Source organism: Hylobates moloch, unplaced genomic scaffold (genome assembly GCF_009828535.3).
Source record: "Hylobates moloch isolate HMO894 unplaced genomic scaffold, HMol_V3 SCAFFOLD_7, whole genome shotgun sequence".
Classification (NCBI taxonomy): domain Eukaryota; kingdom Metazoa; phylum Chordata; class Mammalia; order Primates; family Hylobatidae; genus Hylobates; species Hylobates moloch.
In genome coordinates this window covers 90,055,520-90,072,687 of record NW_026652282.1, presented here as the reverse complement: position 1 = coordinate 90,072,687, position 17,168 = coordinate 90,055,520, and the positions used below count along the sequence as shown (strand labels likewise).

Sequence of the window (17,168 nt, the reverse complement as noted above, 5' to 3'; positions counted from 1 at the left end):
ATGAATTCAGATGTATTCTCCTTTAAGCAGAAAGTCAATATATTTTAAAACTAAGGCAGAAAGCTGGATTTTGAGGGAAAAATCCCAGGAAAAGAGTACATTTACAGAGGAAACTATTTGTTTCTCTCCTATTTTTTCTAACATCAACGTGCTTTCTTGCCTGCATTATAAATGCAGCCATTTATAATTCATTCATTCACACCTACTGAAATCACAAACTCTTGCCCCAGAATGGTCTTGTTTGACTTCCAAACCAGAAAGCCAGGATTAACTCCAGGTATTCAAGTGGGACAGAAGGAGGTTCAATACATCAGAGGATTACTTTCATTTGAGTTGACACCCACGCTATCAGGCTTTCAATTTCACTAGGCAGCATAGGGCTTATTTACTTTCTAACTGACAGTTTGAGGTCTTGTTGTTTCTTACCTGGAGTTCAGCCTGCTGTCCATCAAGAGTGCCCTTCACAGCCTCAACATCTGGCCACTTCCCCACCTCCCAAGGAGACTGTGGACAGTGTAAAACATCAGCCCTGTTTATACTGATGCTTGATGACATCACAATGAGATACAGCATCAGTCATGCCTGAGGCCCACAGCAAGTCCCAGAGGATCCAGGTGAAAAGGACCTTATTTCTGCAGAGATCTTGAGGCCAAAATTATGTGTTTGGGGCCAGAATTAGGATATGAAAAGAAGTAAAAGTGTCCACTGTATCCATGTGTCCATGCCCACTGTAAAAGTCCCATAGTTGGGCATGAGTCAAAGTGAAATGAGTATATAAGCAATGAGGCCCTGGAACCTTACCTATGAAAAAGACCTTTACTACCTCTTATATGCTAGCTCCTCATGCTGTAGTCTAATACATTTTGCCCTCTCACGATTGACACTAAAAGGTATTAGAGACAGAAATGGGGTTAGTGAGGGCTAACAATGGAGACCTAAAAGAGCCAAGGCTTTGGCTTCACAGTTCTCTGTGAGAAGTAAAATACCTGGGGGTAGACAGCAGCAGCCAGACACATACATGGAGGGGCTTTCTGTTAAGGGGAAGTCCACACAGTCACACCATCCTTGTAAAGAAAAATAGAAAGAAGTGTTTTCCTGAAATTGCTTATCTAATCATATAGGAAGGACTACAACTTGATTCCACTTTCCATAAAAGAATAACTCTTTCAAAAATCAAAGCTGAACAGTGGCCAAAGCCCGGCCCATGATCCTGTGTGGCTTGTACACTTTTCAAAGAAAGAATATTATCAATTTAGATATCAAAGCAATGGAGATCCAGAAAAAGCCCTGGATGTACAATGGGCCACATCTTTGGGTGGAGGTGGGGAGGAGGTGATTTTTTTAAGGAAATCCATCCCAGTGTTCCCTTAAGGGGCACTGGTTAATTTTTCACCCACTTGCACTTTGTGCTTGGGTTCGTGGTAGACTGCCCTGCTTTCTCCCAAGGTCCTCTCTGCCTGCCCCCAGGGTGATGCTAGAGGCTGATGGGTGGAGTCATAATTGCACATTAATTATAAGACCTTTGTGAGATAGTTTGGTTTGTGGTTTCTAAGGTTAAGGGGCCTTCAGGAGCCCGATGGATATTGGAAATATGGGAAATGGCTGGGAGGGGCTGGTAAGTAGTGGTAAGCTCATAACAGATATGGGGACTGCAGGGAACAGAAAAGTCAACACAAACAAGACATTCAAACTGTTGAAACAAACAAACAAAATACTGGGCAGGCCGACTGAAATACATCCACTGGCCAAATCTGACCCAGAGGCCTGCGGTTAGTAAACTCGAATTCATCCTTTTCTAATACAAAAAAGGACACCGAGGCCTCAATAGAGGGAGCCATTTTCCCAAGGTCACACAATTTACAGTCAGACCTGGAATTCAGACCTCCTGATTCCCACTGAATATATTAAGATGGCACTCACAGTCCTCCTTAAGATGAGAAAGATGATTCCTGGGCAACCTTCTCCTTTTGGGACCATTCCATTCCCTGCTCCAGCCCAACCTTTCTCCTGCCAATTATTGCTATTTACTGGCATGATGCTTCCCATGCTGAGTATGTTCACCACATGATGCCCTCAATATTTGCCAGCTGCAATTGTAGGCCCCTCAGTTCTTTGCAGAGCAACCTTTCCCTTCCTACTGTGCCAAGTTCCTATTCACACAAGGCCGTGCAGCTGGGAACCAGATTTGTCCTAAAAGACTTTTTCCTCAGCTTAGTGACACTGCTTTCTAACTAGAAGCATGGAGTATAAACAAGAAGGGTTGAAAGAATTCAGTCTGCTTTCTCTCTGAATCTGAGTTGGAGTTAGCTTCCAGAGCTGCTTTTGCAGATTCCTTCTGGGAAGGTGGAGGACATGGAGGTCCACAGCAAACCACCCATTCTTTCCTTTCCAACTTCTTGCTTTCTTGTACTGCTGATAGAGGGGCTAGCCATGGGATAGGGAAGGGGTGTGCAGGTACAAAGTGGCAAAGATCACAAGCTCAGGATTTTACTTGGACTGTATTGCGGTGCAGGGATGGCATGTGGAAGAAATAGGATACCAAAAGAAAGACTCTCTTGCTTCCAAACCAACTCTCTTACCAACCTGCCATTTGCCTGGGTATCTGCCATTTGAGTTGCTCCTTTTGGAAGAAAGCATGGAAGGTCCCTGATTCAATGCATTATTTAGAAGAGAATAAAATAAGCTTTCACTAGTCCCTAACACTTTACCATGAGATTAATTTGTCAGATTTAGCAGAAGGTGAATGGGACACAATACATAAACTTGATGGTGGGGTAGGGAAGAACTTGCAGTATTTCTCAGTAGGGGTGACACTGGCATTTTGGGCAGACGACTCTTTGTTGTGTGGCTCTGTCCTGTGTATTTCAGGTTGTAAAACCTGAGAAGCCAGAGAACATAAGAACCCTAGGTCCTGGGAAAGAAGTTGTCTAAGTTGTTTATGAGACTGGCAAAGGGTATTTTTCACTATGAACATTATTGAAGAATAAGTATTGTCTGAGAGATTCATGCTAAGCAGAGTCAATGCATGGTCTGTTCAGGGACAGGTAAGGTCTCTGTAGTGTTAGCATTAACAGGCTGGATGGAAGATGAGCCATCTGTGTGACCAGAAAGGCACCAGACCACTCCAAATTTCCATGTTAGCCTGCCCATACCTGGCCTAGAGTTTCAGCTGAGATTCCCTGCTGAGGGACTGACTATCTAAAGCTGCTCATATTTTCTGAGAGGAATGTTTCTCTGAGAGACGCACCATGCTAATGAATATCCTGGCCTTCTTGGTGGGAAGACCTGTGGGATACTTCAGTCTCTATTCGCCAAAGGGGATAGTCAGTAAGAGATAACATCAGCCCCTGGATATTGAGGAATACCAGGCCTCAGAGTCAATTGCTAATCTAACACAATGATTTCAGGAAAGTGAAGAAGGGACTATGAAAAGAGCTGGCCATTGCCCTGATCAGCGCAGCAATAGGGTCCTGAGCCTTTAGGAAGAGGCAGAAGAACTCCAGACATGGATGTGAGAAGGTAAACTCAAGACTGTCCCAGTTTTGTCAGGGGCTTGTGCTGATCTTGATCGTTACCAAAGTCAGACCCTCCCATCCCATTCCTAAAGCTGGTGCCAGTGCCCTGGAGTCTCCAAACAATGAAGAAGTCCAGTAGTACACCAATAAGTGTTCTTACCTGAGAGGTCCAGCTACATCTTCCCCGAGCGTCTCTTGCATGCGTCATTTTTAGACACTGACTGACTGCCTTTTCCTCCATACCCTCAGTACTGAGGCACGAGCTGTGCTGTGTTTGAGCAGAAATGGGTGGATCTGAGAGCTGAATGCTATACAGTATACTGCCACATCAACCCAGGAGTTGAACTGAATCTGTCAGTGTGACCACTGATGTCTGGCAACACCTTAGTCCCATAAATCACATAATTGTCCAATAGTGCAGCAGCCTTTTTATCCTCCCATAAATGTTCCACCAGCAATCCCTAGATTAACATACAACATGCTCCACAGAATTTTGAATGTTTTCAAAGAGGAAACAGTCTTGAAATGGAGGCCAAATCCCATTTTGAAAAATACCACCTCAACACAGGATGTCTGCAACCTCTTGGTTGAGCAGGCTGTCAGTTCAGGGATAAGAAGCAGGTAGAGAAAGGGCCTGGGCCCTCCCTTTAGCCACAGTGACCTGGTGAGCAGTGGAACTCAAAGCTGATCTTGGGCTAGGATGGCGCTGAAGAGCTCTGTCCCTGTTCAAGTGTATCTTCTTGAGCTAGGCTCCCTAGTGCCCATGAGTCAGTCCCTCTAGATCACCAGGGGTATGGAGGGAACAGGGATTTTGCAAAATCGCCATTTTGTAAGTGACGATGCCAATAATAAGAGCTCGCATTCACTGAATGCTTACTGGGTAGAAGGCTTCGTAGTGCTTCACAAGCATCATCCCATTTAATCTTCATATTAAATCTATGAGATAGGTAAGTAGCCCCATTTTAAAGACTGGAAACTGAAAGGTCAAACGACTTGTCTAAGATCACGCAGTCAATAAATAAGTGGCAGAGCAAGAAGAACTGACATTCATCAGGAGGTTTCCACTAGGACTTCAAAACTACTCATCTGGTAAAGCAGTGAGAAGCCCATGCCAGCAGGATATGGGGAGTCAGGGGAAGGACTCCAGTTCTTTAGAAGTAGAGAGCTAAAGATGGTTGTAATGGGGATCTGGCTAGGGTAAGCTAAAGAAAGACAGGAAAATAGAAGGAGGATAAAATTTGCCTTTAGGGGGATAGTTTTTATTGCTCCCAAGCTGTGGGAGCAATACAAACACAAAAGCTTGTCTTCTATGCAGCTAAGGCACAGGCGTAACACAGATATCATGTAGCTTTAAGATCAGAGAGCACGTTTTGCCTGATCCAGCCCCTCAGTGCAGAGGCCCCCCTTTGATGTGGACATTCCAAAAGAGTATATATCTTAAATTACTTGCCCCACCTGTACCTGACATTTTGCAGAATGAAGCAAATGGCGAGTAAATAAGCTACTCAATAAATATTTGTTAACAGATTTTTTTTTTTTTAAAGTGCTTCTAAGAGATGTTCTGGGCTCAGGCCACACTCAATTCAATCACCATATCTTCTTCCCTTGCATTTCCTGGTATAGAAAAAGCGAAAAAGCTCATTGCCGGTCACAGGATCCTTCGGCTCTGCAGCTCCCTCCCAGTTCCTCACTAGACACACAGTTCAACCAAGAGGTGGCCTTGTAAATCCCAGTGTCAGAGGAGGCATAAATAAAAATTTGTGGCCTTGCCCATCCTTCAGGCAGTTGAGAACATCTTGATTTGAGTATCAAGCAGAAAATATTTCAAAGTACATTGGCAAGGTCTCTCTAAATCCAGCCCCACCTGGCAAAATGAGAAGGATTTCAAGCCTACAGATAAAGAATGTGTTGAAAAGACTAGTCTGGAAATTGAATTTCAAAAAGGAAGAAAGGTCATGTGATTATTGCCATCTACAATCTAACAGAACATCCTGCAAAAGAAGGCAATAATTTCTTAGTTGACTCCTACACACAAGGCCTTGGGTCTGGACATTTCGGGTGATGGAAACTGGTAGATGCACTGTTGGTGGTGGTGCTGCTGTGGAAGATGATAATCACAACAGTGTTTACAAGGGATAAAACTTATAGGGCTTTATATTTTTCACATGCATTATGTCAGTTGATTCCCCATGGGTATTGCTGATCTACCATATTTTAAAGAGAGGTACAGAGTGATTCAGACACTTCTCCAAGGTAACCAGTATCGAGCAAAATTGTTTAACTTGGACTAGAGAGTGGCATTGATGGAATCTCCCCCTGTATGGCATTTCCTGCTAAACAAATGCTCAGGATTTGTAAACAGAGGACTCAGCACTTCCGAAGGACTAGTGATGGCTGAAGTGACACTGGCCAACGTGTGGCTCCTCTAAACTAATGCCTTCCTTCTTCTCCACCCCTGTCCCTAAGCCTCCCCCAGCCTCCTCAACTTGCTCTCCCTCTATCTTTCTACTAATCAAAACCTTTCCTTTCCTTTCCTTCAAGGCCCAATTCAGCTGCATCCAACTATTCCAAACCACACTGACTTGTCTCTTCTCTAAACTCTGCTTTGGGTCATGCAACCTTTTGAGAACCTGATGAAAGCTACAGACCTTTTCCATCAAGGGATATGTGTAGGCATGCATGGCATATGTGCTGACATAAACATGTGCATGAACACACAAACACACACACACACGCCTTTGAGTATACAATTTGAATCTTTGGGCTAAAGAAGGAACTTCCCTCAAGGCCTGATGAAGGAAACCTGGGAATAGGCAGCTTGCATGTGAAATCATTCTCCTCCCTTGACTTTCAACCCATCCTTTTCTGGCAACCTCTTCCCCCTGACCCTATGCCTACCCACTCCATCCCCTGTCCTCTATCCTCATGCTGTTCTTGATGAACTAAGCAGGGTTCATCACTACTATGGCCCTTCTTCACCCATCTGAAGAGTCTCATTCTGTCAGGCCTCAGTCTAGCACAGTGAGCTAGTTCACTTGACAGCCAGATCCTAGATATTAAATTTGGCAGAGATCTGCAGATCAATCAGGACTTGCATTTGAACTAGTTTCTTCTAGAAATAATAGGAAGATAAAGGTGGAGGGAGAGCCCTTTCAGAATTACTGTTAGTTTCACCTATGAGAAGAACCATTTCTGTCTTCTCTAAAATACATGATCCACTTGATGTGGACCTACACAGATCTGAGATAATGGGTTATAACTAAATATGAAGAGAGGACAAGAGTCAAGTCACTTAGATGATGATCTTCTCTATACAGCTGTCTTCAAACTTTTTGTATCTGAGACTCCTGCCACTACTGTCACTGGCATGCCATTCTTTCACATTTCACATTTTTTCTACCCCAACAGTTTTCAGTCAGAACTATAAAAGGGGAAGAGTTTAGGAAAAAGTGTCCTTACAGAAATTGGCTCCATCTCCTTCTTATGGAAGAAAGACCACTGGATGGAAAGCTGTTCTCGGGAGGCCACAGTGGTGGTGTAGATGCAGATGAGAGTGACATTAGATCCAACAGTCACGTTCACGAAACCATCTGGGATGGTCACTTGCACCACACTAACCTGACCTGAAAAGATAATCATAAAAAAATCAATAGTACATACTCACATTCTGATAACACTGTTTCATCACAGAACACTTACAAAGACATCTTATTTGAGGAAACCAAGGTGAGGGGAAGAAGGTAGAATAAACCGTACAAGAAAGCTGAGTTTTCTTGGGGCTCACTGGGGTAGTGGGAGGGGAGTTTCTAACAAATTATCATATGAAGATACTCAAATTCTAGATGATGGTGTGGTAATAACACTGAACTGAGAATTTCTTCTGTGTTAAGGGTGGCCTTACACAGGTTTTTAAAGTCTTGTCCAGGGACCCAAAACTGTCTGGGAGTATAGAGAACAACTGATCCAGTTTTCCCAGTACCATGGGAATTCCTTGAATGTGGGACTTATAGTTTCAAAATCAGGTAAATCTCAGGCAAAACACATCAGTTTCTTTTTGGGGTCCTCAATAATTTTTAATTGAAATTTTTATTTATATATTTGTAGATTCACATGCAGTTCTAGGAAATAAGACAGATCTCATGTACACTTTACCCAGTTCCCAGCAATGGTAGCATTTTGCAAGATGATGGTATAATATCACAACCAGGATACTGACATTGATAAAACCTATCGACCTTATTCATATTTCTCCAGTTTTACATATACTGCTGTGTGTGTGCACATGCACATTTAATTCTATATTTTATCATGTGTAGATTTGTGTATTCACCACCACAGTCAAGATATCGAACAGTTCCATCACCACGAAAACCTCTCATGTTGACATTTTTATAATCACACTCACCTCCATCCTGCACCTATTCCTGTCCTAACCATGGACAACCACTAATCTGGCTTTCATTTCTAAAATTCTGTCATTTCATAAATGTTAAATACAAGGAATCATGGTAACCTTTTGGAATTGATGACTCTTTTTACTCAGCATAATTATCTAAAATTTCACCCAAGTTGTTGTGTGTATCAGTAGTTTGTTGTTTTTTATTGATTTGTAGTACCCGATGATATATATGTAATACAGTTTGTTTAACCATTCATCCGTTTAAGGACATCTGGGCTGTTTCTAGTTTTTGGGTATTGGATAAAACTCCAGTGAACATTCAGGTACAGATTTTGCATGAACATAAATTTTTATTTCTCTGGCACAAATGCCCAACAGTGCAATTGCTGGATCATATGCCAGTTGCATATTTTATTTTCTTTTTAAAAACCAGCCAGGCTGTTTTCCAGAATGACTGTACCTTTATACATTCCCCCGCCCCCCCACCCACCAAAAAAAAGGATTCAGTTGTCCTGCATTCTTACCAGCATTTGGTGTTGTCACTGTTTTCTACTTTAGCCATTCTGGCAGGTATGAAGTAATATAATCATCATGGTTTTAATTTGCGTTTCCCAAATAGATAATAATGCTAAATATCTTTTAATGGGATTATTTGCCATTTGTACATCTTCAGCAAAATATCTGTTTATACCCTTTGCTCATTTTCTAATTGGATTGTTTAGTTTTTTAATGATTGAGTTTTGAGGGTTCTCTATATAATCTAGATGCAAGTCTTTTGGGGATAGAGAATTTTATTTCTTCATTTCCAATTTGTAGGCCTTTTATTTATTTTTATTGCCTAATTGCAGTGGCTACAACTTCCAGTACTATGTTCAATAAGAGAGATGAGAGTGGACACCCTTGCGTTGTTTCCAATCATAGGGCAAAAGAGTTCAGTCTTTCACCATGAAGTATAATGTTGGCTGCAGGTTACTTGTAGGTGTTTTTATCAAGTTGAGGCAATTCTCCTCTGTAGGGAGTTAAATTGTGTCCCACAAAAAGATAAGTTTAATTTCTAACCTCTAGGATCTGTGAATGTGACCTTATTTAGAAATAGGGTTTTTGCAGATGTAGTTAAGGATCCTGAGATGAGATAATCACTGATTTAGAGCGGACCCTAAATTCAATGACTGTTGTCCTTATAAGAAAATGGAGAGGGAGGCTTAACACAGAGACTCACAAAGGGAAAGGCTCTGTGAAGACAGAAGCAGAGATTGGAATGATGCATCTACAAGCCAAAGAATACCGAGAATTGCCAGCAGCCATCTAAGAGAGACTTATGGCACAGATTCTCCTTCAGAGACCTCAGAAGAAACCAATAGTTTGATTTAAAACATTTGGCCTCCAGAACTGTGAGAGAATTAATTTCTCTTGCTTTAAGCCACCCCATTTGTGGCAATTTGTTACAGCTGTTCTGGGAAACAAATACACCCTCTATTCCTAACTTGCTGAGTTTTAATGATGAATGGGTATCGGATTTCGTTAAATGCTTTATCTGCATCAGTTGATATGATCATATTTTTTTTCTTTAGCCTGTTGATATGGTGGATTACACTGAATGCTTTTTGAATGTTGAACCAGCCTTACAAACCTGAAATAAATCCCATTTGGTCACGGTGTATAATTCTTTTCATATATTGTTGGATTCAATTTGCTAGTGTTTTGCTAAGGATTTTTGTGTCAAAGTTCATGAAAGAGATATTGGCCTGTAGTTTTCTATTTTTGTACTGTTTTTGTCTGGTTTTGGTATCAGGATAATACTGGCCTCATAAAATGAGCTGTAAGTGTTTCCTCCTCTTCTATTTTTTGGAAGAGAATGTGTAAAACTGATCTTAATAATTCTTTAAATGTTTGCTAGAATTATTTGCTGAAGCTATCTAGGCCTGGAGATTTCTTTTGTAGGAGCTTTTACAATTATGAATTCAATTTCTTTAATGGTTATAGAGCTATTCAGATTATCTATTTCATATTGGGTGAGTTATAGTAGTTTGCTGCTTTGGATAAATTGGCCAATTTTTTTCTAAGTTGTCAAATATATGAATGTATAGTTGTTCATAATATTCTCTCATTATATTTTTAATGACTGCAGGATCTATAGTGATATTCCATATTTCATTTCTGATATTAGTGATTTGGGTCTTAACTCTTTTTATTAGTCTTGCTAGAAGTTTGTCAGTTTTATTGATTTTTTTCAAAAAAGCAAATTTTTGTGTTATTAATTTTTCCCTATAGTTTTTCTATTTCAAATTCATTGATTTCAGCTCTTTGTTATTCCCTTCCTTCTGCTTGCTTTGGGTTTATTTTGGTCTTCTTTTCTAGATCCTTGATGTAGAAATTTGGGTTATTGACTTAAGACCTTTCTTTATTTCCAATGTAAACATTTAGTGTTAGAAATTTCTCTCTCAGAATTGCTTTAGCTACATGGTACATATTTCAATATGTCGTGTTTCATTTGCATTCAGTTCTATGTATTTTTAAAAAATTCTTTTTGAGATTTCCTCTCTGATCCACGGATTATTTAGAAGAGTGTTGTTTAATTTCCACGTGTTTAGATACTTTTCTGCTACAGATTTCTAGTTTCATTGCATTGTGGTCAGAGAATATACTCTGTATGATTTCAATTATTTTAAATTTGTTTAGGTTTGTTTTACGGCCAAGCACATTATCTATCTTGGTGAATGTTCTGTAGGTGCCAAAAAAAAAGCGTGTTCTGCTGTTGTTGGGTGGAGTGTTCTATACAAAGAGATATAATTTAAAACCACTATGGATAAACCAATATAAAATCGTAAAAATATTCAATTAGATCCTGTTAATTGATTGTCTTTTTCAGATCTTCTCTATATTTACTGATGCTCTGTCTAGTAGATTTATCAGTTTCTGAGAGGGGGTATTGAAGTTCCCAACTATAATAGTGGATTTGTCTCTTTCTTCTTTTAGCTTGATCGGTTTTTATTCATGAATTTTGAGACTTAGTTGTTTGGTGTGTACCCATTAAGGATCATTGTATCCTCCTGCTGGGTTGATCTATTTATCATTAGGTAATGTCTCTCTTCTAACTTTCTTTGCTCTGAAGACTACTTTATCAGATATTAATGAATCTTCTCCAGATTTTTGAAAAATTAATACTTATGTGGTATGTCTTTTTGTATATTTTTACTTGCAATCTTCCTATGTCATCAAATTTAATGTGAGTTTCTTGTGAGTAGCATATAGAGTAGTTCCCCCTTATTCCAGGGAGATACATTCCAAGACCCCCAGTGGATGCCTGAAACCATGGATAGTACTGAACCCTATGTATACTATGTTTTTTTTCCCTATACACACAAACCTATGATAAAGTTTAATTTACAAATTAGGCACAGTAAGAAATTAACAATGATAACTACTAACAAATAGAACAATTATACCAATGTACTGTAGTAAAAATTATGTGATTGTGTTCACACACTCACACTCTTTCTCACAAAATATCTTATTGTACTGTACTATGGGTAACTGAAACCTCAGAAATTAAAACCACAGATAAAAGGGGACTACTGTAGTTGTATTCACATTCAATATAATTATTTAATGTAATTATTGATATATTATTCTGGTTTGCTATTTTATTATTTGTTTTTTGTTTGTTCTCTTTAGTTCTTATTCTTCTGTTTTCCTTTTCTTGCTTTTCTGACAGTTACTTGAGCATTTTTTATGATTCCATCTTGACTTATTCATAGTGTTTTAAAATATATATCTTTGTAGAGTTTTCCCAGTGGTTTCTCTGGGTATTCAACATTCATATATGAGTCATAACAGTCTACTCATATCAATATTTTACCACTTTGATTGTAGTGTATAAACCTCACTTCCATTTAGGTTCCTTTACCTTCCCCACTGCTAAATATCATTGTCTAGAGTATAAAATGGTGTTATAATTTTGTTTCAATTATCAAATATGATTTATAGAAGTCATGAGTTAAAAGATAGTCTACTTTATGTACTTACATTTCTGCTCTTTCTGTTGTCCTTTCATCCTTCCTGATTGCTCTTTATCATTTATTTTCTGTATGAAGAAATCCCTTTAGCTATTTTTTAACAGTATGTCTGCTAGCAACAAATCTTTTTGTTTTCCTTCAACTGAGAATTTAATTATTTCCCCTTAATTCCTGAAGGATAGTTTCACCAGATATGGATTCTATTTTCTGTCATCTCTGCTCTTCTATTGAGTCCATCAGCAAGTTTTTCATTTTTGGTATTTTATTTTACAGTTCTATAATTTATATTCTTTGGGGAGGAGGGGACAAACAAGCCAGTTTTATTCAAAAACTAATTCCAAGGGGGAAAAAAAGAAAACTGAGAAAGAACCTATAGATTATAAGGGTCTTTAGAAAAATAGTAGACAATTGCGAAGTATGTATTTTTAAAATTCTTGTTTTTAACTTAATTTTTATTTTAATTAACAAATAATTATTGCATATATTTATGGGGTACAATGTGATATTTTAATATATGCATACACTGTGGAATAATTACATCAAGCTAATTAACATATCCATCACCTCACATATTTATCCTTTTTTTGTTTTTTGTTTTGTTTTGTTTTGTTTTCAGACAGGGTCTCACTCTGTCACCCAGGTTGGAGTGCAGTAGTGTGATCTCGGCTCACTGCAACCTCTGCCTCCCAGGCTTAAGCAATTCTCCCATCTCAGCATCCCGAGTAGCTAGGACCACAGGCACAAGCCACCATGCCCGGCTAATTTTGTGTGTGTGTGTGTGTGTGTGTATTTTTGGTAGAAATGGGGTTTCACCACGTGGCCCAGGCTGTTCTCGAACTCCTGAGCTCAAGTGATCCACCTGCCTCGGCCTCCCAAAGTGGCGGGATTACACGCATGAGCCACCACATCTGGTCTACTTATCTTTTGTTTCGTTTTGTTTTTTTCGTAGCAAGAACATTTAAAATCTATTATTTTTTTGAATAGGTTTTTGGGGAACAGGTGGTGTTTGGTTACGTGGATAAGTTCATTAGCAGTGATTTCTGAGATTTTGGTGCCCCCATTACCCAAACAGTGTATACTGTATCCCATGTGTAGACTAAAATCTTATGCTTTTAGCAGTTTTGAAATGCACAATACATTATTATCAACTATGGTGAGCATGCTGCAAAATAGGTCTTAAAAACTTACTCCTCTTCTCTAACTGGAACTTTGTACCCTTTGGTCAACTTCTCCCCATTTCCCACTCCCTCCAAGCCACAGTCCCTGGTAACCATTCTACTCTAACTCTGAGTTCAACTCTTTTAGATCTCACATATAAGTGAGATTATGTGGTGTTTGTCTTTCTGTGTCTGGCTTGCTTCACTTAGCAAAATGTCCCCCAGGTTCATTCATGCTGTAGCAAATGACAGAATTTCCTTCTTTCTTATATTTTTTATAACTTCTTTTTCTTTTCTGCAAGTTTCCTTTTTTTTTTTACTTGTTTTAAGATAATGTTAATTGATTGTTGAAGCATTTTTATGATGGCTACTTTGAAATCCTTGTCAGATAATTCCAACATCCGATTCATCTTAATGTTGGCAGTAGTTGCCTTTTCTCAGTCGAGTTGTGATTTACTTGATTCTTGGTATGACAGATGATTTTTGATTGAACATTTTGTCCACTATGTTAGGAAACTCCTATTTACATTTTTTATTTTTGCAGTCAGTCACATTATTTATGCTTCACATGCATGCAGGTGTTGGCTTACTTTTGTGGTCTGTTGTTCTAACAGCAGTTTAATTTTCAGTATTATTTTGCTCTGTTTGGTTTTTCGGGTATCACTGAGGCTGACATTTGTCCCAGATCATATCGCCTGAAGGAGCAGAAAGGTTTCCCTAGGTCAGGCTTCCAGCTGTCTCTCAGTGGGGGTAGGTATGGTGGGACACTTCTACTGGCGCCCTGCACTGTTGGTGTCTCTATGGGTAGGGGAGGACAGTCATACACCCACTGAGACAGAGCCTTCCCAGACTGGGCCGCTTGCCATCACTTTATGCCTCGTGTCTGTTCTACCCTCCCACCTCGATATCTCTAGCTGAAAGTGGGGCATCTCAGGCCCAGGGAGAAGGCGGATGCTTCTTTTGTCCACTATTGTTGGTGGGGTTTCTGAAGATCCCCCCTTAACTGTGGTGTTGGGCCTACCTGATGTTGTCAGAGGGACTCTGAGGGAGGAATAAGCTTACCTGGGCTGCCCTCTGTTGTTCAGTTGGGTATCAGGAATGGACAGGACTAGGTTTCTTTCTTCTGCTGGGTGGGAAACATAGGATACCCTTGCTCTTTGTTTTTCCCTGGGTCTCAAACCAGTTTGCCTTCTTCTTACAACCTTCCAGAGTTCTTCCCTGGTTGTCTCTTGCATTATTTCTAGGGTTTATACTTGTGCTTAGCAGGGAGGAACAATAAAAAACAGGTCTGTACTACATGTCCAGACCAGAAATCTCCCTCAATTTTTAAGAGTGTAAAATTGTCCTGAGACCACAAATTTTGAGAACTGTTGGCCTTACAGAAAGGTGAAGTAATTAAGCTCCCCATAGGATTTGGAGGACCACCGAAGGGCTCCCTACCCAAATCCAGCCTGCCACTACACTAAAATTCTCAGTTCTATATGAACACTTTCCAAAGGGCTATTTTAGGTGATGGCACTTTGGGGAGCACTATACAGTCACTGGCTCATCTTATTAACTGGTTACTATCCATTGCAATGTCGAAGACTATAAAAGTTCTCCAGGATGGGACACAGGATTGGCAGGCAAGCACTGGAAGAGAAAGTCAAGTTCAAGAGATGCTCTGTATGCTGTCCTAGGTGCCTGCAGGGTCACAGAGGGTGTTGGACGGTTGAGGGTGAAGGGATGAGGATACAGAAATTATGAGAGATTCAGAGGAAATTGCATAGAGGGACTAATTCCTGTCCATCTTCCCAATTTTGCATACCCAAAGACTTATTTATTTTATATTTTTCTTACTTAATGACAGCAGCCAGACAAAAAGAACTTAAAGGATTGACAAACACTTTTAAAAAGTAAAAGAAAAAAAATCGTTGTACTGATTACTCTTGGTTTCATGGATTCAATATCTGTGTTCTCTGTCACAGCCAGACCACTTGGTCCAGCTGCTTTCCTGCCAGAAGCTGGCTATTTACATGGCAACCAATGCACTGATAAATTAAGAAAACTGCCTGAATGCAAACATAAATGCAGCACTTTTTAACTCCATACAGTTTCCCTCTTCCCAATATTCTCCTCCCCATGCTATCCTGGTTTCCATAATGCCTCCTCCAAAAAGGAAATTGGCTTTCAGAAAGCAGCTAATCTTTCCAACAAAAATTTCACTGGAGAAAGATGGTTCCCTCCCACCCTCAAAGAGCCCATTTCATTTCTCCTGGAAGTTAGCCACATCTCTGGCCGTGTTTAAATGATGACTTCCAAACGTCTTTAAAGTGTCCAAAATAAAAAGGATAAAACTGGGGTTTTGGTAGCCCTTAAAGTTCCCAGACTTATTCCCTAAAAACAGAGATTTTAGAGATATTATTTGGCCATAATTTTTGTTCTCTAGTTTGGGACCCAGTATCTGTTACAAGATTGGTTAAGGGTGAGAATTTATGAACAGATAAGGCAAAACAATAAAAAAAAACCCCATAAACCCCCTTTGAAGACCACTCTTGGAAAAAGTGTTTGATGGCAGAGTACACACAGTACTCACACAAGTCAAGCCATGGAAGAGGCTGTGGAGCCTAGCAACAAATATCAGTTGAGCACCCATTTTGTGCCACAAACAGTGCTAAACACTGGGGAAACAATAATGAACACGACAGACACAATCTCTGCCATCCCTCAGTGCAGCAGGAAGCCACTTATAGCACAGATGAGAATAGAGGTGAATGAAAATCAAGGATTTGGAAAATATAAATCTGATTCAAACATTTCCAACATTTTAAATACAGAAGATATATAAATGTGTAACTAATTAGAAATCTGCAAAAGTTTAATAATATCACCTTGGAATTAGAATGGTAATTTCAAATTTTAAAGTGAGACAATATTTTTTGAGGTACTACACATTGTCATGTAAATAAGTAACAATTGGCAAAACAAAATCTCCAGGCCATTTTATTGCCCAGATTCCCAATTCTTAGCATCATAACCAATTAAATTCTGAAGAAAAGATGTTTTTCGGACGTTGTCCAACCATGATATAGTGATGATATGCTTCAGAGCTAAAAGTTATATATTTCCAGATGAGCCTTTTTAAAATGTCACATCATTCAATTACTGCACATTACTTAAAACCTCTGAGCTCACCCTTACAGCACTGTCCAACAGAACTTCCTGTGATGATGGAAATGTTCTATCTCTGCACCATCCAGTTCAATAGCCCAAATAGAATTATCGAACACCTGAAATGTGGCTAGTGAAACTGAGGAACTGACTTTATAATTTTCATTAATCTGAAGTGATTTAAATTTCAATAGCCACATGTAGACAATGGGCAGTGCAAATTTAGTCCTAAAGTGGAGGTGATTCTCTGAGTGTCAGGGAAAATAGTTCCCTTCCTTTGGATTAAGTCATTCTAAGTTGAGAAATTATTTAAAAATTGAATAAGTCAGAAAAATCTCTACATCAATAGGACTGTGAATAAATAGCCAAGTAAAGATTAGTATCTGATTTAAACAAAACCCAAGAACGCAATGTCCCTCTCTACTTGACCAAATTTAAAAACAAAACAAAAATGCATATGTGGTTGAAATATGTGTAATCTCTTTTAAAAACCAGTGCTTACCTGCACATTGTGCACATGTACCCTAAAACTTAAAGTATAATAATGATAAAAAAAACCAGTGCTTATTATTAAAGAAAAATAATCCAAGATGTACACACTTAATCAACATTTAAAAATACTTTTAGGCTGGGCGCGGTGGCCCACGCCTGTAATCCCAACACTTTGGGAGGCTGAGGTGGGCGGATCACCTGAGGTCGGGAGTTCAAGACCAGCCTGACCAACATGGAGAAACCCTGCCCCTACCAAAAATACAAAATTAGCCGGGCGTGGTGGTGTATGCCTGTAATCCCAGCTACTCAGGAGGCTGAGGCAGGAGAATCACTTGAACCCGGAAGGCGGAAGTTGCGGTGGGCCGAGATCGTGCCATTGCACTCCAGCCTGGGCGACAAGAGCTTAACTTCATCTCAAAAGAGTATATATATATATACT

At 39.6% G+C, this 17,168-nt stretch overlaps 1 protein-coding gene across 2 annotated transcripts in view; it reads right to left on the bottom strand.

Annotated features, from left to right (window-relative positions):
- VSIG1 (V-set and immunoglobulin domain containing 1) overlaps positions 1–17,168 on the bottom strand; it is a 34,209-nt gene that overhangs the window by 13,879 nt on the left and 3,162 nt on the right. Inside the window, exon 2 of one of the 2 annotated variants that reach the window (XM_032757437.2) lies at positions 6,975–7,138. In XM_032757437.2, coding sequence (XP_032613328.1) covers positions 6,975–7,138 — 164 coding nt within the window. Of the gene's footprint in view, positions 1–426; positions 589–6,974; positions 7,139–17,168 lie in introns of those variants that run through there. The other variant, XM_058441609.1, reaches the window with a different exon arrangement.